This window comes from Aulonocara stuartgranti (genome assembly GCF_965226115.1).
Source record: "Aulonocara stuartgranti genome assembly, chromosome: 12".
Classification (NCBI taxonomy): domain Eukaryota; kingdom Metazoa; phylum Chordata; class Actinopteri; order Cichliformes; family Cichlidae; genus Aulonocara; species Aulonocara stuartgranti.
In genome coordinates this window covers 2,830,987-2,855,714 of record NC_138948.1, presented here as the reverse complement: position 1 = coordinate 2,855,714, position 24,728 = coordinate 2,830,987, and the positions used below count along the sequence as shown (strand labels likewise).

At 43.5% G+C, this 24,728-nt stretch overlaps 1 protein-coding gene across 1 annotated transcript in view; it reads right to left on the bottom strand.

The window, feature by feature from the left end:
* The window catches only part of adamts3 (ADAM metallopeptidase with thrombospondin type 1 motif, 3), a 138,453-nt gene that overhangs the window by 63,998 nt on the left and 49,727 nt on the right, over window positions 1–24,728 (bottom strand). Inside the window, exons 5-7 of the mRNA XM_082555008.1 lie at window positions 11,619–11,812; window positions 924–1,007; window positions 402–558 (exon numbers count right to left, since the gene is read on the bottom strand). Coding sequence (XP_082411134.1) covers window positions 402–558; window positions 924–1,007; window positions 11,619–11,812 — 435 coding nt within the window. The remainder of the gene's footprint in view (window positions 1–401; window positions 559–923; window positions 1,008–11,618; window positions 11,813–24,728) is intronic.

Sequence of the window (24,728 nt, the reverse complement as noted above, 5' to 3'; positions counted from 1 at the left end):
GGAGGGAGGAGAAGTCGATATCTGGCAGACACTGGAAATTGCTTCCCCCCCCCCAGTCTTTCAAATCAGCCTCAGCAACAAGAGTAAAAGTGCCAAAAAAGTAGCACAAAGGGAGAGTCCACCCTTTCTGTGCGTCATAGCAGTAATAACGAGGCTTTTCATTGTTTTCTCTTCTCGGTGCCTCTTTGTGAATCATTTCAGTCAATTTAACTCAAGCAACTGGGGCACAAACAGAGAATCTGGAGTGAATTCACACGTAAGACGTGTTTCCTAAATGTTGAATTTGCAGAACGAACGCTTCAAAACTTTTTTTTCTGCTCTCACTGACAAGTTGCACATTTTGCAACACAGAAAGCTGACTGGTGTGTATCGTGACGGGTAATCTCCCTCCGGGGCCTTACCCTGCATCCCTGTGGGGCCGAAGCCTTGGCGAGTGAGGAAAATTGCGTGGTCGTGGTGTTCGGCGTGATCGGGATCGCCTTTCTGCTGCACAAAGGCCCAGCGGCACACGTTCTCCAGGCTCCGCGATGGGTTGCCTCTCTCAATGAGGCTGATGGACTGAGAGGAAAAAGGAGAGAGAAATGCGGATGCAAATGAACATGTTGGTACTCTGGCAGCAGCCTGTAATTACTCAGACTGTGAAGCAGGAATAGTATGTGGAAGCCCTGGGCTGAAAACGAGAGGATAGCGAGCTGAAGGAGTCGTGGCGAACATAAATCACCTAAGTGCCACTGCTGATTACAGCGAGCAAATGGAAATGTGCGTTTTGACACTGTGTGTAAAAGTGAGTTAGACTAGGTGACCTCTGCAGTCTGCACACATTTTCATCTCTATTTCACTCCTCTGTCATAAAAGGGAATGTCACCTGCAAAAAGAAGTTTAAGAATTAAAAAAAAGCAACGGAAAAGGACGCGGGGACTCACCTTGGCATACCCCAGCATAATCATCCTGACCAGAACCACGTTGATGTGGACTCCCAGAGACTCGTCATGGTAAATCTCATTCACCTGAGGTGCAGGGGAACAAACAACACTTTTAAGGAATCGGAAATCTGAAATTTAAGGTAAATCTCAGTTCTAAATCCGACTCATTAGAGTGAAACAGGTTATTCCTCACGACTCCCTCCACGAACGTCTGTAATCAAAGAGACCAGGTAAATATGAATAATATGAACAATAGGAGGGAGCAGCTTGTTATCTTAGTTTTGATATTTGCAAGAAACAAAAACATCACGCTTTGGATATGATGGTGCCTTCAGCCTGCACAGCCGCTACTAGTCAATAAAAGAGAGATTATGACTTGATATGGAAATGTGCTTATGCATGTTGTCTCTGTATTTAGATAGATAAAAACTCAACTCTTCATGGGAATGATTTCCTGTAAAGAGCTCCGGAGAAACCAAGCACTGAGCACGTGACAAAGTCGTTTAGTATTCAACCCGTCTTGGTTTCCTGCAGCCTCGGAAGTAATGTAAAGAGAAGCGAATGAGTCAGTGAAGCAGGCTGGTGAAGGACTCTCCACAGGCAGCCTGACTAATGTTTTCTATCGATTTGAATCTGAATGAAACAGTGAAGTGAGACTTGTGCACACAAGCTTTCTATTTTAGCAGTCAACACCATTATCATCTGCAGACATGCATGTTTGTTCAGACAAAGGCATCGCATCTCCTCCGTATCTGCAGGTGTGTGAGATATCAAAAATGCACAAATGCATTTCCTGTTTAAATTATATCCATGTTCACTTATCCTCATGAGGCATGAATAGCAAAGACAGTTACGTTTTACAATATTAATGCATGAAGACTTTGCAGGACTGCTTGATAGCTGCAGAGCTACAGTTAGCAGAGGACACTGTGACAGTCCACCACCCATTTTCCTTTAATTTAAAGTCATTATAGTCCTGTCCCACTTATGCATACATATTATGCAATTAATTTAATGCTGAATATATGACATGATGCCACGCGTGACACAAATTGCCAGTTTCGATTGACTTTGGGGGCCATATGCATGTATTTCTGCTTTGAAGGAGGATTTTGATGTTCTGACGTCCCGTGCACTTTGATTGGGTCATAATAGTGAGAAGTGTGAGATTGTCAAGCCCACAGTGTTCACATGCAAAACATTTAATCGGACATTATTATTTGGCTGGAAACTGAGCGGCAGATGAATGAGCCAGTGACGGTCACCTATGAATGGAAGCAGCTGCAGCAAGCACACTTCCTCTGCTGAACAAAGCCAACTCTGTGCACTTAATTACTGTGGTCATTCTTTTGATATTAATGAGAATCATTCTGCATTTTCAAACTTGTATACTAGATACTACAAACATATTTGTAGATGGCAAAAAAGATCCGTTTACGTAGTTGTGATGGTGACCAGAATGAATGTGTGAAAATGAAGAAGATTGGATCATGGGGGTAGATTTAAGGGACACTTACCACCAATATTTAAAATACATCCATTTGTCTAAAATGTGAACGAATCCTTATTCAAGAAATCTACTGTAAATATTACTCAGAGGTGCCCGTTTCTCCTCCTACAGTGGGTCTTTTTTACTCCTAAAACATACACTCACTGTCCACTTCACTACACATGTCCTCAACTGCTTATTTACCCAAATATCTAATTAGCCAATCACACGGCATCAACTCAGTGCCTTTGGGCATGTAGACATGATCGAAACAACATGAAGGTCAAACTGAGCATCAGAATGAGGAAGAAAGGTGATTTCAGTGACTTTGAACATGGCATGATTGGTGCTGGTCTGAGTATTTGAGAAACTGCTGATCTGCTGATCCAACAAAAACATCTCTGGGTTTATAGGGAGCAGTTCAAAACAAAAAGATATCCAGCGAGCAGCAGCTCTCTGGGTGAAAATGTTTTATTGATGCCAGACGTCAAGGCCGAACGGGGCCGGCTGTTTTTGGCTTAATAGGAAGGAAACAGCAACTCAAAAACCACTTATTAACAATAATGTGGTTTGATGTGTTGTGCATTCATCTCTGAGTGCACGACACATCAAGAGGCTACTGCAGCACGGCACTGTACCAGGGGCCACTCCTGTCAGCAAAGACCAGGAAACAGCTGGCTCACCAAAACTGGGCAGCAGAGGTTTAGAAAATTGTGCCCGATTTCATGAGTCTTGATTTCTACTGTGACATGTAGGCTCACAGTTTTGGCGTAAACAACAAGAAAGCATTCAGCCGCTCTGCCTCGTATCGATGGTTCAGGCCTTTAGATATAATGTCAGGGATGTTTTCTTAGCATATTTTGGACCCCTTAGTACCAACTGAGAATTGTTAAAGGACACGGCCTGTATGGAGTATTGACTGTGTCCATCCCTTTATGATGTACCATCTAACATGGTTGTAATGCACCGCGTCACAAAGCTCAAATTATCTCAAGCTGGTATCTTGAACATGATGACGTTCGGCACCTTTGAGATGGGATAGAGGGATCTGCAGATCTGGAGCAGCATCTGGCTGATGCTAGCACGTCAATATCGTCCAGATTCTCTGAGGAATGTTTTGAGCACCTTGTTGAATCTGTGCCATGAAGGATTAAGGACGTCTCCTCCTCTCCTGTGGCATCGAGGCAGGGAGGAGAAAAACGAGGAGAAGGTGCAATATTGGAGAGTAATTAAAGCGTTTTGCACAGTTTTCCTAAATATCTATATATAAACGATCGCTGTGTGCTGAAACACACTGAGCAATGGAAGCCACTGGGTCCAGTTACTTAAAATAAATCCATCTGAACAGGTGCCACATGCATATTTAAGCAGTTCACTTCAAACAACAAAAATATTCTGACACAGACAAAACTGTCAAATTGTTCCGGTCTGACTCTCACGTCTGGATCCAGGCGAAAACAAAAAGTGGACAGGAGAGTGAATCACGTCTGCAGGAGTTCACAGCAGGAATGAAGTCAACGTGTTGTGACTAAGCTCATGTTTCCATACTGTCGTGAATATTCGATTCTGCTGGCACAAGGAAGGTCCCCAATTCACAATTAGGAGAAAGGATTTGTCACTGCTTGGCTGCACAACAGAGGGACAAAACCCAAATAAGACGTGACTCACAAACAGGACAAATTCATCATGAGCCAGCGAACTCTAGCGCTAATCCCAGCACCAGGACACCTGACAAACATTTTTACTAGTCTGGTGTGATGACCCCCCTGAGGAAAAAAGGTACCACTTAAAAGTTCATCTACAGTGTCAATACACTAAGTGTGTTCTCTAAAATGCTAAATTCTGCTTTCATTGCAGCAGATGCTAACAAACTTGATGGCAGGGAAACTGTCAGCATTTTGAGTTCATTGTGTTCTTGAGATTTTAATGAGTTTGCTTATATTTCCAGTTCATGGTTTCCTGTATGTGAAATTCCTCTCGTGTCTGTGAGTCTGTAGTCTTATCTGTGTCTCCGTCTCCTCGTCCTTTGTGTGTGTCTCCCTTCCTCAGTTTCTTCCCCTCGGTCCCTGGGTCAAGCCCGCGTGTCTTAGCCTGCATCTTAGTGTGTTTCCTGTTTTATTTTGACAGTCGCTCGTCCCAGGTTCAGGGGGTTTAGTTTTGCTTCCCCTGTGTCACTATGTCTGATTCGTCCCAGCTGTGTTCCCGTCTGTTTCCGCTTCTTCTAATGACCCTGTGTAGCGTAGTGTAGTGTAGCGTAGTGTAGTGTAGTGTAGTGTAGTGTAGCGTAGTGTAAGGTTTTATTGTGGGAAATTATTTGGGTCACGAAAAAAAGTTACAAGCAGCAAAAATTAAGAAAAACAATAGAAAAGAATGAGATAAAACAGAATAACATACTATGTTGCATCGGACAGTATTGCACAATATTGCACATAAGAGAGACATCTCTAAGACTTAATTTAAAAGTTACGAGAAAACAAAGGGGAAATAAGTAAGAGTAAGAGTAAGAGCTGCTGTAACATGCTGCCACACACGGAGGTCGTCTGTTCATTTCGGGTCATGTTCAGGTTTTTCGATGCTTAAGGTTCTACGTCCGTAGTGTTTAGTATTTCAGTTCTCAGGTTGGTTCTCGTCCTTGTTCTTCTGCCTTTTGTTTGTATTTTTCGTGCAGCCTAAATAAACGGCCGTTCCTGCCTCGAGTGTCTGCGTTTGGGTACAAACACAAGGTGCAGACAAATAATTTCACTCACTACTTTATCCAAATACAAACTGACCAAAGAGTTTCACCTCCTGGAATTACCATTTATTTTCACCACCTCCCGTGATCCTTATGTGCGTCACGGGGGGGTGGAGCCTATCCCTATGTGCAGTTTAGAGTTACCAGTTAACCTATCTGCACCAACTGCACGTGTTTGGATTATGCCAGAGAAATGCAATTAAAATACATTTTTCTAAAATATTGATGGTAATCTTAATTTCGCAGAGCACTTCTCGTGTAACATGACAACTGGAAAAAGAACATACATGTTACTGAACAAACTCTGCACGTGCCCATCATGCAGCTTTCACCGCTGTTGTTTTGTCACCAACTGATTGACTGCACGGTGAGCACCAATCGAATCAGTGAACAGGTCAACATCTTGCCATCTTTCTCTCTGACATGTTACATGAGAAGTGCCAATTAGCAGAGCATGAGGACCAAAGTCACAGGCAGTGGGCCTCATTTTCTTTGGGCCAGTGATTTCTCACTGAGCTCATCTGCCACATTACACAATAAGTCAGTGCTCTCCACTCAGGACAGAAGAGGTGGAGAAAAACATTTCCCGGCAGCGTATCATCACGTTAAACTGTCCCCAGAGCATCCTTTTTGCTTTGTCGACTTCTTGAGGCGATGCAGCGCTGGACGAGCAGGACCACTCCCTGCTGCTCCTTTGCATTTGTCACTCCTTGGGACTTTATGAATAACAGTCTAGGTGAATGTGAGCCGCATCACAGATGGGAGCTTCGAAATGAAGACAGATAAATGCTGCTGATCCTGAATGTGTATCTACTAGCAAAGCAGCTTTGCTTTGCTTGCAGTAGCTGCACTGTGAGCCTCTCCTTCAGGGAGAGCTGAAATCACACCATATGTGATCCAACACACTGAGCTGCTCGCTCTCAAAGACTCATCCCAGCGCTATGACTTCCTAACAGCTTCCTCCACATAGATGCAGCAGGACTCACTTCATCTCATCGTATGCTGTCACTGGGGCTGCACGATTAGTCACATTTTAATCTCGTTCATAATTTTTGGCTTCTTGCAATTAAATGAACATTGAGTGATATTGAATAAGCATGCTTCACCAAGAGTGACTCAAGCCCTAAATCACCACCTGATGGTGTTTCTGTTTGTGTATGTGGCTGTCGCCCACACCACGTGGATGCACAACACTACATTAAAAACAAAAATCAAAAGTCTAGCAATGCAAAAGCTGAAGAGCTGAAGAAATCATATGCAAAGAATCCTGTAGGGTTGTGTCACCACAAAGCAACATGACGAACACGTTTGTCTGCCTGAAAACACAACACAAACTGCAGCACAACTAATGCATGCAGGCCAAGAAAAACAGTGTAATGTGACACATCCAGCGTATCACTGCATCCATCCAGATCACAAAGATGGGCTGAACTCACCAACACAGTCACACTTAAAGATAGATGTCCAATAAACACACAAGGCTTCAGAAAAAATGTTCGACACATTAGACAAAAGATGTGTTATAAGTGGAAAAAGCAGTGGTGGGGAAACAGAGAGGGCTCTCACAGCTGTAGCGCTTTAGTCTCATCACGCTGGTACAATGAAGGGAGTGAATGAGGTTTCTGCTTCTGGGAGATGAACTTGGATGAAGTGAATAAACACCTGATTTGTCTGCAAAGAAGGGTTAATTAACAGGAATGTAGCTCAATGCAAAGGTGGGAAATGGGAAGATGTGAAAGCAGCGCTTGGTTTACATGACACTGCTATAACAACACCTTATGAAAAATCCTTCCCTCAACACTGATCAAAACAACAGCGATGAAATTTTGGCCATAATCACACAGTCCTGCTTATCGCTCTCGAATTTCATTTGGCATACACTCACTTACTCAATTTCCATCACAACCAGGATGTCCATCTCTTCCTTTTACACAGCCATGCTATAGGTGCTCTGTATTGAACTAGACTTCAGCACAGAGCACCTGCATAAGTCAGCAGGGAGTGGGTGAAAGGTGGAGGACCCACTTGACAGGTCAGGTTACTCGTCTATTCCAGGTAAGGACAACCGCATGCTTCAGACATAACTACAGGACATTCCCACCTATTTATATATAGAGATAAAATTATATATCCCATTTTTTAATCTATAGATGCACCTTTAGTTTGCTTTTTGACATCACCTGTTCTACATCTGCACAGAGACCGTGTCCATGTGTTTGTTCTAATGCTGATTTGCGTTATTTACAGTTAAGAAAAATATTTTAGAGCTCTTTTTTTACCAACATGGATGATGATACTGCATCTGTTGAGCATCTGTGTACAAAACCAGTCCCATAAAAAACAGTTCTCTCATTTTGGTGTCGAAGACCTTGACCAGTTCCCACCGAGTCCTGACCTCATCCCTGTCCAACTACTCTGGATAAACCAGTTTGCTTACTGTGAGCTGGGCCTTATCACACAACACAGGTGCTGAATCTCACTGCAGCCAGAAGCTGGTTGGATTTCTAAAACGAGATGAATTTAGATTTTTACAGCAGCATATTAATGTTCCTGGGTTGTCTTTTTTTTTTTAAACCCACATACTATTGAATATGTAAGTCGACAGACATATCGAGTAGGTGACCATCGCCTCAGTGCTTTATGCTGATTATACTGGCAGCAGGCAAAGAGGAGGAGGAGAGCAATGGAAACAAAGAAGAGGAGAGGAGACTGAAGAGAGAAATCTGAGAGGAAACGAGCAGCGGAGACATGAAGACAAAAGAAAGAAGATGAAAGGAAACGAGTGAGAAAGAGGTAAGAGGAGAAGATCAATAGCAATGAATAAGAAGATGGTGCTGTGGTTGGATGAAGCCCAACACAACCGAAACAACACCATCCCCACAGTAAAGCATGGAGGTGGAAACATGTGTTGGAGCTGTTTTTCTTCACATTCACAACTTCGCCACATAGATGGACCAATGCATGGAGTCATGTACGGTAAAATCTTGGCTGAGAACCTCCTTTTTCAACCAGAATGACTTTTCCAGCATGACAATTATGCAAAACATACTGTCAAAGAGACGACGGAGTGAAAAGAAGGACGTTGAGGTCACCTCGGTGCCATAAAAAGAGTCATGTTACCAAACAGGGGAGAACTTAAAGGAGTTTCTGTAAAGAGGACTGGGCCAAAATCCCACCTGAGATCTACGCAAACCTGATGACCGTCTCAATGCTGTGCTTGACAACAACAGTTTCTCCACCGAGTACTCAGACATCTGAATCTGAAGACAAAACAGAGCTGCCTGATTCTGTAAGCCTGCTGCACTTACTGTTGGAGTCTCACTAATGATGAAGTATGTAACAATAAAAGAACAGACTTTATTCTTCTCTCATTTGCTGTAACAGATTCAGGACTAACGTATCGCTTGGTCACAACCAAATAATTTAAATGCAGTTTGAGTGCTGGTGTGTGTGTGTGTGTGTGTGTGTGTGTGTGTCTCTATATGCAGAACTTTCCATGAAAGTTAAGTTGTTGTTGATTGGACTGCTCGAAGAGTCGCTTGTGAAGATGCCCACAGAATTCATACATACATGCTCATTAAATGGTCCAATCAGTTCCAATTCTCTGGAGGATGGTGAACACAAAGAAGAGGGGGCTCTGACTTGATTAGCAAGAGATATCAAAGAGAAGGAAAACTGGAAGACCAGAGAGGGAAACTGGGAAAAGGGGGAGATGACAGGAGAAGAGTATTGAAACAGAAGAAGGAAGAAAGGAAAACAGAGGGAGTGAAGATGATGAACACAGATGAGACGGGGGTGAGGAGAAGAGGGAAGAAGAGAGCTGAGAGGAGAAGAAGAATAAAAGAGGTGGTGTAGGAGGGGAAAGAAGGAGGAGGAGAGGAGGGAGAAAGAAGAGCAGAGGAATATAAAAGGGAAACGAGGAGACAAGAGCGAAAGAAAGAGATAGAGAGAGAGAAGATCAATCACAGTAATCAGCGTTCAGAGACTGTGCTGCGTCCAGATAAAGCCAGCGGGGACCTCTACTGGAAAACACCATCAATAACCTCAAAACTTCAGTGCCAGACGCTGCAGAGATCCAGAGCGATAGAGTGATGCATGTGGCAGACTGAAAAGAGCATTTAGTACTTTGGAAGTTAAAAGGAACTGAGGTTATTATTATTATTATTATTATTATTATTATTATTATTAGGGATTTTGGAGGCATTTAATGTAGAGATGGGAATATCTTGACAGGATCAGGGACACTGAGGTTTATGCTCTGCTCCTTAAATCCAAGGACACTGCACACCCAGTGTAAATGCACAGTTTTACTATTCATGCCAGAAAAGGCTTAATAAAAACATCTATACATGGTAAACTGCACTGATAGCTAAAAATCATGAGATGTACAGTTCTGCTCATCATGGGCATGAGTGTCATGGCTCCACACACACGCTCACTTAAATCTTATTGTAAGTGGTGCTGAAGGCTACAAGGAACAGACTTTTCTCTTCCTTTCTAGTGGACAGAGGTAAAGTCCAAGGAACTCGGTGAAGATCTACTGAGGAGGAGATTTTCACCTGTTCTTTAAAATTTAAAAGGCTGTAGTGCATGTTTTGAAAGTGCTTCACCACAAAGATTTATACATGAGCACTATGAGATTTCATTTAGAAGATATGGAATCAAAAATGATCAGTGCTGCTGCTGATGAAAAAACCTGAATATCAGCAAATGTGCAAATATGAATGTCAACAAGTGACAAATTAAATGTAGCAACAGTAAAATAAGCTAAACTAAAAAATGATGACATAAAATATCAATAGGACCATATGTGACACTCATAAAACTAAATATTTGACCTACTTTTATGAACATTATAGGACGAGATCAATTTTTGATCTGTTTTTCTTTAGTCTGAACTAAAAATATGCATTTTCTCAGAGTGAACCACATCCAGACTAGAGGAAACATCAGTACCAGTGACTGATGGGCCCTGATTGGCTGTCACTGACAAACAAACTGCTGCAATCCTTCCAGTCAGTCCAGGCTGGAGCGTTCGAACCAGAAAGGACCTCGTTTAAATAAAGCTGGCAGACAAACTGCTTTCATGTCCAAATGCAGGATGGGTCCATTATGGGGAACATCAGCAGCATCTGAGAGGCTTGTAATTTGAATGCAGCGCTACAAATAATGAGATAATGTTAATACAGCGCTGTAAATAATGAAGCCGGTGAGGAAACGAGAGGCAATCCTGCCTTTTTACAAACTCTCACACGAAATGAAAACACAAGCAGAGAAACAACATGTGTGTAAACAACATTAAGCAATCAGCACTTCTGGACTGGACCATATATCTCCCGCTGATGCACCGACGTGTTCGTTGCTTTGATTTCTTTAAAATCCTGTCATGTTTCAAGTGAAATTGTTCCGCCCCACAACATGTCAGCGACGACACTAAAACCGATGTCTATCAGAATTTGGTGGTACGCGATCATCCGCGGCCCATCGCTTCAGAAAGCTTTGATCAGCTGCTGATTTGCTGCCGAGGAGCGGCGACGGCAGAAACCTGAGTGACGACACTCCACGGAGAGCGTGACAACGCGGCGGCAAAAATGCTCCGCCTCTTCCATCTGCATTGAAACCTCTCATTAAAGGAACACTTCACCTTTCTGCCAGGCAATAATGGCACATGTGCCAATCTCTCACAACGCAAGCGAGGTGTATCTGTGACATCTGTGAGGACGTGATGAGCGAACACGGCATCTAATCTGCCTCCAGAGACTAACGACAGTCTGAGCTAACTGCCTAACGCACACGGAGGGCAGAGAAATCCCTGCTAGGGATCATACGTGAATGGCTGTAATAAACATGGCTGACTCAAGGGAAGAAACACGTCAATGATCACAGAGATCACAGAAAAAAACACTAAAATAAAGTAAAAAAGGAATCTGACTCTATCCAGCTTTAGGGTCCCAGGATGCTGAAGCCCAGCTCAGCTGACACAGTCCACCTTTTTGCTGTCAGGCGCCAGTCGCTGATCCACTGTGCTGCTCCTACAAGCAGACACTCTGATTCCCAGCACCATATTTGCCTTTTATAAAGGTTAATCTGCATCATCATCATCATCATTTACATTTACGTGTCAGTACAGTGCATTCACACAACCCTTTATTCTGTGTGCTTTAAGCACATCCAGTGCCAATTTAAAATCACCAATTAACCCAGAATCCCTTTGGATTGTGGGAGGAAGCCGGAGCACCTGGAGGAAACCCACAAAGGTAAGGTAAACTCCAGAGGAAGGCCCCAGCAGAGGTTTGGACCAGCAGAGCAAGAAGCGAGTCGGGTTCCCACTGCACCACCGAGCTGCCCAGTGGCATCCCTAATGCATGCTGTGCTTACATAAAATCCCTGTTCTGTTACATTCAAAACACAAGTCGGGTTTAATACACAACAGTTTTCAAACTAGGAACAAAATGAAGTTGTAGTGACTCACTATGTTCATCAGTGTGAGGAGGTAATTCTGCACATGCTCCTTGCCGTGAAATCGGACCACTGAGTCATCGACTCCCAGCAGGATTTCGATGTTGTAGTCGTCCTCTCCAGCGTCCCTCCGTCTGCGGCGCCGGACCGTCTCATTCACCTGTCGGGTTACTGAGTCGAGGCTCCCGGGAACATCGAGCTCCGGTTCTGTAAGATTAAGACGGGAGAGATACGACTTTTAATATTTTTTCCATTTCCAGCTGTGAAAGCCGCTGCAGGGCGTTCATTTTAAAATGCTAACTGGGTAAAGGCGCTCACTGATCTGCTATTACATAACAATTACATTGTGTTAGACGAGCATTCGATCAACATTAACGAGCGAGTCGTGCAGCTGCAGGTCTGCAGGTTCTGTCTGCATATGAATGTGTCAGCAGAGGCCAAAGCTTGTTCTGAAGTCGAGTGCCTGCTGGCCTGAATTATACATGTTTCATATTTGATGGTTGGAAAAGGGTTTATCCAGTCGGAGCTTTATGTTGTTTTTTCTGATTAATGATTAGCTAATGAGCAGTATGAGGCGATGGCGCAGCGACGTACGGAGAAAGCCAAGCAGATGTTTTCAAAAGGAGACATTTTCCAGCCGGGTGCGCAGCCACAGCTGGATTTCATAACACTTCAATTCAAGTGCTGAAAAGGCAAATAACATGTTTATAATTTCCTGTTTTAATCATTTACTGGAGCAAAAGTACATTTTCTGGTTCCAACTTTAAATGAGTGGATTTGTGTGACCTTCTGTTTCAGATCATTTTCATTCCAGCATCTCTGGACTTTTGGTCAAACAAATCAAGCACTATGGGGATAACACAGCAGTGCTCCTTATTTACCTGAAAAATGTTGATTTAGCAAAACAAAAAGAAAAAACAAGGCGAGAAATAGAAAACTACTTTTGTTTTAGTCAAAATGCCAGAAACCCCCTCATGTATTAGACGACCTTTGTGTTATTCACCCTGTTTGTTCAGTGCTGACTGTGTTATGGAGCTTTGACAGGTAAACTGATGCTAAAAGCAACTGTTAAAGCTTCAAATCTGTGGAAGGATAAAAAGGTCTGTGACAGCAGCTCAGTTCATTCAGTCCACAATTCACTTCAATCCAACAAAGGCTGATGGGGTTCACTGCCTTTAACTAGTACACGGGATAAAAGAACTTGTAGCTTTTGAGGCATTTTTACAACCCACAGACTTTCCTCTGTTGTTACATAACTTTCAAATCAGATTTGACTTCAAACCGAGTTTCTGCTTCCCCCGATATGAAAATGAGGTGAACTGTCTGACTTGACAGATTTCAGGCTCCTCTCCTCAAACTAGCTGAATGTGCTAATACTTCCCACTTTGATGGAATGGACCACCAGTACTTAAAGCTCCCATAATACTGCTTATACTACTCACACTCTGGAGGCTAAGGGTATCTCTGTGAAACCGCAGGCAGCAGTGCAGATATCGGGGCCTCGAGGACTACAGAGGGGGTATCGAGCGGCTGCTCTTCACTCCACAGTTTGCTGCTTTATAGTTAAAAGTGTTGCAAATTTAATTATCATCTTATAATAAAAGGAAAAAGTCTTTCTTGTTTTCGAGCAGACTGACTGGTTATAATGGCCGGAGGGGCAGAGCTGCAGGTTGAATGACTCATCAGGATGTCTCCGAGCGAGACTGTTTTCCTCTAGTGGAGCTGGTGGTTACCAGTAAGGCGGTGATTATGCTTCCAGTGTTTTATTTGGTTTAACCACAGTGGACTACATCCTGTTAGCTCTGTACTGACGTGTGCAGTTCGTTTCAGATATAATCAAAAATAAGAATGAACGGGGTGCGCCTCTTCGTCAAGGCAGAGAAAACTGTGTTTTAACGGTCATCGTCACCTCTCGCTGAATTGCACTTTGTTATAACATGTTATATGATAATTATAATACATGTTACCATTGCAGCTTTTGATAACTAACCAACAGTGACTCTCTCAGTAAGAGGAATTTGTTTTTAGATTTTCTTTGTAATAGTGTAAAAAAATGAAAACTCCCATTTACAAAAAGTATTTAGAGTCATTGCTGATTTCTTTGTAGAAGACTCTGGCTACTCTAAAGTGCATTTATACAGTGGTGTCAACACAACAATCGGCGGCAACTTGAAAACCTGGCAAATATTGTGTAGATGTACAACCAAAACAGCTCTGACGCACCGAGGCATGGACACGGCTCGTCTAGGGGCTGCTCTCTGGCTTCTGGCAAAGCACAGTTGGGTCCACTAATACAAGGTGTCTCCTCCGTGAGGAGAATCGGATGGAGGTGGGGGGGCTCCTCAAAACTTTCTAGGGCATTTGTTGCAACTTGGAGGGCAGGCTGACCTGCTGGAGGAGGCTGCTGACATGTGAGAGTTTCAAACCGGGGGGGTGTCTGCTCTGAAACAATGTTCAAGTGGCCGTGTGTGTTAAATTACATCCACGTTAAAGCCAGGAGGAAAGGTTTCTCAGCACTGAGTGAGATTATTGATGGTTATTCACTTCACATGTGAGGTTTTGAGGTTGAGCCTGACAGGTGTATGTAATCCAACAGTTATAAAGGCTTCAAAGCCATTTAAAGATTATCAAAGAAAAATGTCAAAAGGAGGGAAAAAATGTTTAATCTTTTTCACATTCTGCAACCCATTCCAACTAAATTTTGCTCAGACCTTTCAGGGTGTTGCACACTCACAAGGTGATTGCACAGGTTGCCTAGTTTCCTATCAGGAGGCAACCTTTCTGCAAACAGCTGCAGTCTGACTACAACCACTCTCAGACAGAAAGTCAGTCATTTCTATCTCCACTCCACTCAGCTGGCTCCCAGCTGCTTGTATTCTGGTTATATTCACATAGAACAGGAAGGTTGTGAGCGCAGATGTAATATGTGTAAAATTTCTGTCTATGCAGACGGCAACAAATACACAATTTTCAACTACTTATTATGGTTAATTGCTGTATTATCATAAACAGCATGCATGTAATGACAAAGCTGAACTTTGAGGACCATATTTGCGGTATATGTTAATGCAATATGCAGTATACTGAAAAATGTACTATGGTATCATCAGTGAAAGATTGTGGTAATATCATATTGTGGGGTGTTTGGTGATCCCGCCTCTATCAGTTAACCCAGCATGCATGTCTTTGGGTGGAAGCTGAAGACCTGGAGAGAACCCACAGACACGGGGAGAACATGCAAGCTCCACACAGAAAGGCTTTAGCCGGCCGTGTGTTCGAACCTCCTCGCCGTGCAGCATATATTTGGTTCATTTCACAGCTCAGTGCAACAGGAGAACACTATTTCAAACCAAACTGAGTGAGAGCGTGAGGCACGCCTTGGCTTCTTCTGCAATTTGTACAAGGCCAATGAATCCTCAGAGCGAAAAAATAAACTGAAAGCAAGAAAGGTCATTGTCCATTCAGCAATAAATACAAATGTCTGTCAGCAAGACAGCACAGGCCTGGAGCTAAAAATTGGGTTCACGTTGGTTCATGCAGCCCATTTACAAACAAACCAGAGTAGGCAAACAAAGGTGCCACAGACTCACAAGAAGCTCGTATACTGAAGACGTTTCGGTAAGCTCTCATCAGGCCGTGTTACAAAGTTTGGCAGCGAGGTGAGTCAAAACAAATCGTGCTGTAGAAACCTGTGACTTCGGCTAAAACTGATGGCACTGGAAATAACCTCGTCACACATATACAGCAATCCTGTGCAGCACGGATGAATGGCAGAGCAGCGTTACAGAAGATGAAGACATTTTCAGCCAGAGCGGACCCCTCACCTGGCCAAAGACATGGAATATAAAGAGCAACTCCTGCAAACCACCAAGAACATATTAAGAGTGAAAAGCTGAACTGCGTCTGAAGGACAGCAGGGCCGAGCACGCCTGCTCTCTGAATTTTCCCTGAATAAACGAATGACTGAAGTAAAGTAGTTCACGGTTTTAGATTTCATCCACACTGGGTGAAGATACTCTGCTGGCAAATACGGGTAAATCTGAAGCCATAAATAAAAGCACAGGCCATTTTTCATTTTTCCAGGGATGCTGTGGACCACAGACAGGGCCGGTGATTGAGTGGAGAGGGAGCTAAAATAAATAGGAAGAAATGGCTGCCACCTCAGCCGTGGCCCGGCTTCTACAGTGTTGGGATTGTGGAGCGCATTCCTCCTCTCCGCCGCTCCCGTCATGACACAGGCATTCTTGTGCAGCAGGCCAGCTCCCCCCCCTCCCCTGCCTGAGTAAACAGGCTCTCTGAGGTCCCTACTTCAAACGCACAGGACTTCCCCTCAGCAGCGCTCCTTAAGACTGCCAGTGTGCTTGAGTCAGTGGCGAGCACCCCACCGCCCTCCTCTGCCTCGCCCCACCACGGGCCACAGCCCAGTCCCGTGGGAGCCCCACCATGCAACAGCAGCAGCCCAGGAGACGGGGGCCCTGGGTCAGCGTCTGCCCACACATGGCAATGTGCGGCAAGGTGGCAATGAGGCCGGCCAGAGCCGCCGCAGGCTTAAAATGGCACACGTAGGCGACAGGCATCGCGCCATCAGCTGAAAGTGGAAATCTACTGTCTGCTGTGACAGAATTAATATCCACGTTGTACGCTTCAAGGACACTCACACGAAACCCATTAGTAAGATGGACACTGATACGCAGCCAATAATGACACTTTGTGTAAAATCCTTTTTTTATACATTCAAATACGCACGCAAAAAGCTTTTCCCTTTTCAGTGCAGATGGATACATGTCTCCATGGAAACGTTACTACAGGAAAAGTATGCAATGCCCTCATTTAGAGGAAAATATCCACGAGCTCCGAGGTTTTACAGCAACAATAGGCAGGAATGCGAATTAAAATATGGCTCGTAATCCTTTTATCTGTTTCTGCAGCAGAGACGGGGGATTGGGCAGGATGTACTCCACCAGGTGTGCAAAACGGTACAGAAACTCTTATTGAGATCGGGGCAGGAATTTGCATAAGTTCAAAGTGATTTGTCTCGTGAGCCAAAACTAGACGTGAAATACGGCGGGACAAACAGATCAGGAACAAGTACGGGAGTTTGGTTTTCTACATTTTCTTTGGAAGTGCAGCTGGAAATGAAGTCACTAGATTCTGAGTGGGAATGAGTGGAATTTCAGTGATTGGAAAAGAAGGCTTGCTTGCACACAAGTCAGAAAGGTTATTCCAGGTTAAAGTCAAGAGCGATGTCAGACTCCTGAGTCAGAGCCACTAGATCATCTCTGTCATTTTCCTTTTGCATAAACTGAAATAGCAGCAGTTAGAGCTCCATTTCCATACCCCGTGCCCTCATTCGCACAGATAAGAGCTTAAACTCTGATTTCACACACTGTGAAAAAGTTGGGATTAGAGGTGACAGGAGAGCGCCACCCTGACCGCTGCTGTTCTAAAGCACAAGATGACAGAAAAGGAAAGCAAAGAGGACAAACCACATCTCCACATGGGAGATGTCACCAGACAGCAGGAAAGGGACATGTGAGTCAGACCGTAACGACCAATCACAATAATTTATTCCATATCCCGCGGTTATGAACTTCAATAGTAAAAGAGCGATTCTGGCCCCAACCAGAGTAAGACTGTGAGGCGGTTATAGAAAATAAAGGTTTATGGCATATTTGTGCTTTAAATACTTAAATCTGTGTGAGCTACATGCAACACTCACAACAAGATGCTAGTTTTAGGTTCCTCTGATCTTACTGTAGTCTCCACATTAGAAACGTCACTTTGAGAAAGAAGGGAGATGACGTTTATTTCAGCTCTGAATATGATCAGTCTATAAATAGTCAAAAGTCTGTGGTCATCTCTCTCCTGTCCTCCAGGTATTGTCCTTCCACCTTGTGAAGTGTGTGCAGGAGCTCAGCAGTCTCCACTCAGCTCATCAGGAGTACTAAGGCTGGGAGAGAAGAGGAGGGCAGCGCCAGCGTGGGCTGTTTGCTAAAAGCCTGACTGAGTGGATTTTGTTTTTATGGCTGTCTGCTGCACTTTTCTTACTGAAATTTGCAAAAAGGCTTAGCAGCAACGTTCTGTCCAGTTGAGCTTGAATTTGACATCAAATTCAGCACGGTAGTTGGAACAGACTAATCAATTTTCCTGGATTCAGTACCTCCTAGTTAGTAGATGCACCCATGGTATCTATTTCTAAATCCGCGGTCACGTTTTTCTCCATTTATTGTGTTCACAAGATATCAGAAAGCCTGACCTCTGTGTTGCCTCATTCTTAAGTTGCTCACCCAGCAGGGTGGCAACAATCCCCCAACGGCCGTTTACCGCTAAGAGTTAAAAACCTTGGATTAAGGAAACAAAAGATAATCGCGGAGCCAAAAATATGTAGCTATGTAATCGGTGGGTAATTGCTTTTTAGTTACGTACGCAGACTTGAATTAACTCCACGTCCAAAAGGACTCAATGGGCTGAGGTGGATGTACACTGGGTCAGCTTACACATTCAAAATGTGGGGAAAAGATGTTGTTACAAAGAAACTGTAACATCAAAGAAAAGTTAATCCGTCAATGGGCAACGCTGCGTTTCCTCCAGGATCATGACATGCTCGGTCAGCTACCGGACTCCTGTGGTAATCACTTCAGTGATAAGGAGCCACACTCTGCATCGCCTGACATGGCAGTGATCTGGTGTTCGGGTTTTTCTGGTCACTGACCACATAAACCAAACTCTCCTCTATGAAACACACCAAGTCGTTTGATACGTGACATGTAACAAGTCCCACTGGCAAATGAAAAAGGAGAAAATGACAATAATCCAAAACGATCAAATTCATCTATAACTTTGTCTGTTGTGCGTCGTGTTTGTCGAATGAATAAAAGATCAAAAGTTAAAAACCGAGTGTGTGGAGGCAGTGAGAGTTTGTTCTCACGACAAGGACGCAGTCACAGTTACTGTGTCACCCGAGTAACTCTGAGGTCACGCTGACACGTGTCTCATATCAAGTGTCTTTACTTTTTTAAACAAATGTTTGGAAAAACCGCAACAACACAAAAAGAAAACGAGGCGTCTGATGTTAGTCGCCGTCTCATGGTCCCGCTCTGCCCAAACTAATCTCACAGAAGCATCACAGCTGCTCCTTTATATATACAACAGGTATGTTTCACAAGGTCTGACAATGAAAGCTTTTTAGTTCAGCAGAAATATCAGAGAGCACCACAAAAGAAACACACACGGCTCTTCAAAGTAATTTAATATTTTTCATGCTGTGAAATGTGGATTTTCTCTCACTTTCCTCTAAAACTTCCTGTCTATAAAACATTGAGATATGGTGAATTATGACAAAGTGAACTGAATCGGATACATCTTGAAAAGTTTGAGAGATTGGATCGATCAGGACGCCTCACAGACGACAGATTAAAAGCTCCCTGATAAGGGGCCACGCAGCACTGAGGGCTAATAACAAACGGCTTCATGTTCATATCTGACAGCTGAGCTTTACATTTCATAAGAGTTGATCCGTTTCCTGATTTTTTATTTAGTTATTTTTTGTGCATGGATTTGTACCCGTAACATAAAGGATGACACATCTCTAAATATCGATGCAGCCCCAAGAAAATAGCTGCCAAGGTTAAAAAAATAAATACATAACCTCATGCATTATTCACCGTATGTACTGTCAGTGTTGTTAAATCTCCTGCACAATACCCACTGGCAGCAGAAGACTGCAGTTCCATCAGTGTTACAGGGTTGTGTGAATGCCTGAATGATAATGCCGTCACTGTCACACTGACACAGCAGGTCCTGTTTCATATCTGAAAAAGTCTAATCAACCTTTTTTGGTTCATTTCTCATTTTATGGGCTCATAAATACTGTTTGTGATTCATTATTGTACAATTTATGGAGCTGACAATTTAGGATTCAGTTAGCCCCCCCCATGGAAGCCCTGTACACCTGTGAGTGCACACCAACCCACCCAACCAACAGCATGGGCTCATCTCTGATGGGAATGAGACAGTGTAGAGATCATGTCTGTGAAGGTTCTCAGTCCTCCAGGTCATCGTAGTCAAAGGAGCTTGCAAAGAAAAGCGTCTGGACTTCTTTAAGTAGCTTGAAGACGTTTCACCTCTCATCCGAGAAGCTTCTTCAGTTCTTAGGTCAAATGGTGGAGAGTCCCCACAGGGGGTCCTTTTGTCCCTCTGTGAGGGGATACTCCCACTAGGTTTAAATCTGGGACTCCCCACCATTTGACCTTAGAACTGAAGAAGCTTCTCGGATGAGAGGTGAAACGTCTTCAAGCTACTTAAAGAAGTCCAGACACTTTTTTTTTGCAAGCTCCTTAGACAGTGTAGAGAACTTGTCCCACTGCTGCTCAGAATATAACTTAACGCTGAAAAGAACTCTTAATGGACTTCAGGAGGCAGAGAGCGGGGTTATTAACAGAGAGCAGGGGGAATCTGACTTAAACTTCAGGTTCTTGAGCACCCACATCTGCACTGATCACACCAGGACCTACAACACCATCGCACGGGTAAAGAAGGCCCAGCAGCAGCTGCAATTCCTTTTCAGGAAAACCTGGGCCACCACAGGTGACCCCTCGGACCCCGCCCATCACGTGTTTGAAACGCTTCCCTCTGGTCGGCACCTCAACTCAATCAGGTCCCACACCTCCAGACTCGCCGACAGCTTCCTCCCCTTGGGCTGTTAACAAACACTATGCCCCCAAACTCCACCCCTGCCCACCCACCACACCAATCTGAGCCATGGTCTGAGTGACCCTCACTGCTCAGGCCACTCGCACACGGACTCTACACTCAGACCGAGTCCTTTGCACTGCTTCCATGCCCTTTGTTCTCGAATGTGCACCTTTCTCTACTTTGTATTCCTGTTGACTGCATATACTTTTCCTCTTTTTTATTTATTCCTTCTGGCTTACTATTTATATTTTACTCGTGCACAGTCGGTGTGGAGCACCCATAATTCTGTGCATGTACAATGACAACAAAGGGCTCTTCTATTCTATCCTTTTCTATTCTAATGTGAACCTTTCAGGGTGAGTGAACAAAAGGCCGAAAACCGACACGCTACCTCAAGACTGACAATTTCATGTCACCACTAACAGCAATGTCCCGCCCACCTCTGCTCCAATTTACTGCTGCCAGTTTACCTCTTGTCATGTCAGGGGATTTTTGGCTCCCCGGGGTACATAAAAGCTGGCATAATTACACCGGGCTTTATGACTGAGGCAATATTGTTTTGGCCCTCTCTCTTCTACAATAGAGCTGAAAATAAGCGGTGACAGCAGCAACAACAGCAGCCTAATTACCAGCAGCGCACCGCAACAGGAGAAAAGATGCTGGCCGAAGCATTTCCCGTGATGGAGACGCCACGCAGCTTTGTGGTTCTGCGCCGATGTGTGATGGGGACTTTTAAAAAGGGGGCGTGTGCATTCTCTGTGGCCCACCTGAAGCTTTTGAATCATTATTAACAGGCTCATGGGGAGTCTCAGGCGTAAAGTTGAAGCAAACACTTCTGCTCCCGCTGAGCCGTATATTAAGGAATAACTAGACTAATGATTTCTGGGTCTTGGCTGCTTTGCCTAAGGAAACTAACTTTGAGCCTTTCGTTGCAAGAACAAAGCACCAACATTCCCTGAAGAAAGGTTGTTAGAAACCCCGATGCTTAGATCAGACGATGCATAGAGGACTTGGCTGTCGTGTACGGGTTATACTTGTATTTAAATAGAGACACATTTCATGCTGATATTTTACATACAAGTAGACTAAAGTACAATTTTAGCAGACAGTGAGCATTATAGTTTAATAAATAACCTGCTATATGAAGGAGTCAAAAGTCCAGTCCACTGATAAATGTTTCAGGGCAAGACTTCAAAAACCGAGCGACAATGAAAGCGTCCCCTGTTGTGCACGATGATACCGCGGGGTCACCCCGTCATAGTGGACGGGTTAGCCCTGCCCAATACAAGTGGTGCTAAGATTTTCAAAATGACAGTAGCCATCCTAAAACACCGCCCTCTGTTTATAACACTCCTGTAAAAGGTGTAAAAAGGTGCTTTGCTCTTTTAAAGTCTCAAAACAGCTTATGGTTTTGGCAGGTGTATTATTCAGATATCAGAGCATTTAACTCTTTTTCGCTCTTAACAGCTCAAAGGAAGCTGAATGCTACAAAACCACAAATATTTGGTAATAATACTTCTTTAAATAATGCAAACAGCCCATCCAGTGTCTAAACTAGCCAGAATAGCCGCTAATGCTTCAACTGAGCTGAGCTGAAAACTTGTTAGCCTGTGATGCAGCCCAGCTGGGAGACATGCCAGGAGGGCAAATGTTGAATGACACAACAAGTGGATTAGGGAAGAGTGATTTCCTTGATTTGTGGTTTGGACTGTGTAACAGCTCTGAAATTTGCCACCCGTTAAGCCATAAAATGAAGCCTAACCTGACAGAAAAAAGGTCTGTCAGCCACGTGGACCTTCAGGAGTACGCGGGTCCACATCTGCTGCTACTGAAAAGTCAGACTGTCACAGAGAGTGCAGATGCAAAGAGACAAGATAAGAAGCAGCATCTAATCAAAAGTGAAAGGCATGCTCTCAGATTGGAGGCACAGCAGCTGATAGGTACTCCCATCAAATTTCCTGCAGTATATTTTTTTAATCAACAACACATCAGATTACCTCCAGAGCAGTCCTGCATCACAATAACCTCCACATAATAGGTCCTAATAGGAAATTTAAACAGAGGATAGAAGATTTAAGATCAAAGTCAATGTTTGTCACCAAAGCAAACATCTTTGAAGTCAGGTCACTTTGGCAGGACAAATGGGACATTTTATTAGAGACATCTCCACAGGGGGTGTGCGTGCAAAACCGATAACATGAAACTCCATATAACTCCAGGTAATTTCAGGCTTCAAAAACAAGGCATCAGCCAAAATTAGAAGTTTCACAAGGTGGAGATCAACACCAGTGGGTCACATCACAGCGGATAGATCCAGACACTAAACACACAAATCTGGAAATTGTGCATGCAACAGTTAGCAAGCCTGGTTTCAAACATGTGGCCAGGATTAGACAGCTGATCTATAAACTACTGCAGAAGATGTTTTTTATCAGCCGTGCTTAAGGTGTCACTCAGACTTGGTGTTGGCAGCAAACCTGTTATCTGATTTTTGTTTTCTGTTATTTGTTGTATTTGTATAATGTGGACGTTTGCTTTGCTTCATCATTATATTTACAGCTTTGGCAGAAAATGCTACTCGAGCGATTTGTGCCTGTGCTGACTGGTCTGGGGAAGGAAAGGAAGTAACAAACTGGGAGCCAATACCAGTACATTGTAACCATTCAAGCTTTATTTTTAATGAGCTCTCTTTTCTTTCCTCTGGCACTTCAAAGCTGAATGAATGTGCATTTGGACTACTAACGTTACTACTGCTTATTACAGTACCGGGTCACCTGTGATGGCCCAGGTTATTATCGCTGCCAATACGGGAATTATTAAAAATAAAATGTGACAAACTGCTGTAGCCAACCATCAAATACAAATGTGCTATATATGATGTTACACAGTATAGTTTTGAAATTTGGACAGATTTCAGGCTACGCTAGCCCCGTTCTGCATTTAGCATTCAAACATGGTAAAAAGCAAATAAGGGGACCTATTCTTTAAACCTGGACTAGCTTACCGTTTGCACTCATAAATTGTCTAAATGTCTTTCTGTTGCCAGGTTGCTTATCTGTTGTTGAGCTGCAGAATATCAAACTTGTGTGGAGTGTGTTTGTGGTGACTTAAGAGCAGCAGAGCGAGAGTCCTGAAGCAGACAACGGTAAGCCTTGTTGGGCTCAGTCAGTTACAACATGCTGCAAAACTTAGGCTTCATTCATGCTGGGTGTGAACTGCCTTTTTGGAAGAAATGCTCACTGTATTTCCTTTCAGGGGGTTCAATATATTTTGGTGATCTGCATCCGTTTTTTCCCCCCACTCTTTCTCACAGAGTACAAACAACCCAATGTCATCGCTGAAAGGTCAAGCGACAAACTGTTTCCAGTCCTTCCCTCCCCTAAACTACTGATAAAGTACTGAAATGTAAGAAGCTCAAGTACTGAAAGGTGACTGTCAAAGGTTTTGGTGGAAGGTCTTTACCTCCAGATCGGATGTTTTCTGCCTGTTTTGTTTCTCGGATAAAAATGTAATCGGCTTTAAATTTCCAGTTACAGATGACGATGTGTGTGACGATGCTTCTTTCACACTCCAGATAAACAGTCCTTTGAAAAAGCAGATTTAAAATTTTTTTTTTATCTTTCCAGTCAATCTTTTATCTTTATCTCAAAGACCGTTCAACTCGTAAAGCAACTCCCACAACAACAGAGAATTTCTGAAACAAATCTACTATGTGATTCTTATTTGTACGCAGTTACATCATGATAGAAGCAGATATCAGGGAGCTTTTCACCTTTTATCATTTCTGGCAGCTTTTGCTCAGAAAGTAAAATAAGTTGTCTGCTAATGAGATATTCAGGGTTTGATCTCTCTGTCTGAATGCCTCGTTCCCTTGAGTAACATACAGAACCCCATAAACTGCTCCTGATGAGTGTAAGTGATGTTAAAAGTGTGAATGGGTGAATGTAAAGTGCTTTAAGTGGTCAACAGCACGTCTATATAAATGCAGGGTGGTACCCTGTAAACTCCTGCTGTTTGTATCTTTGAAATGTCGGAGCTTTGTACGCTACCTGGACCGGTTTCTTCTGAGCGACCAGCTGGTTGCTGCACATACCTGAACTCTGATGCCAAATATGAAAAAAAAAGGGGTTTTTTGACTAAACACAGATACTGAGCCCTAATATCTCAAAGAAGCAGAGAGTTTGTGTTACTGCTTGGGAACATGTCGTATATGCATGTCACGTTTTAGGCCTGTGTAAAAATGCAGACAGAAACACACCGATGTGTCGACTCCGGTGTTTACCGCACCCTTATTTCTGAGAGTGTGGTCATCCTCATTCAAGACCTCATGAAGGATGATCCCTTGGATTTAAACAGACGTGTTTTGTGTGCTTCAGTATTGTTCGGGCCAGCGCCGCCCTGTGTTATTAATCTGTGTCAGTGTTTACTT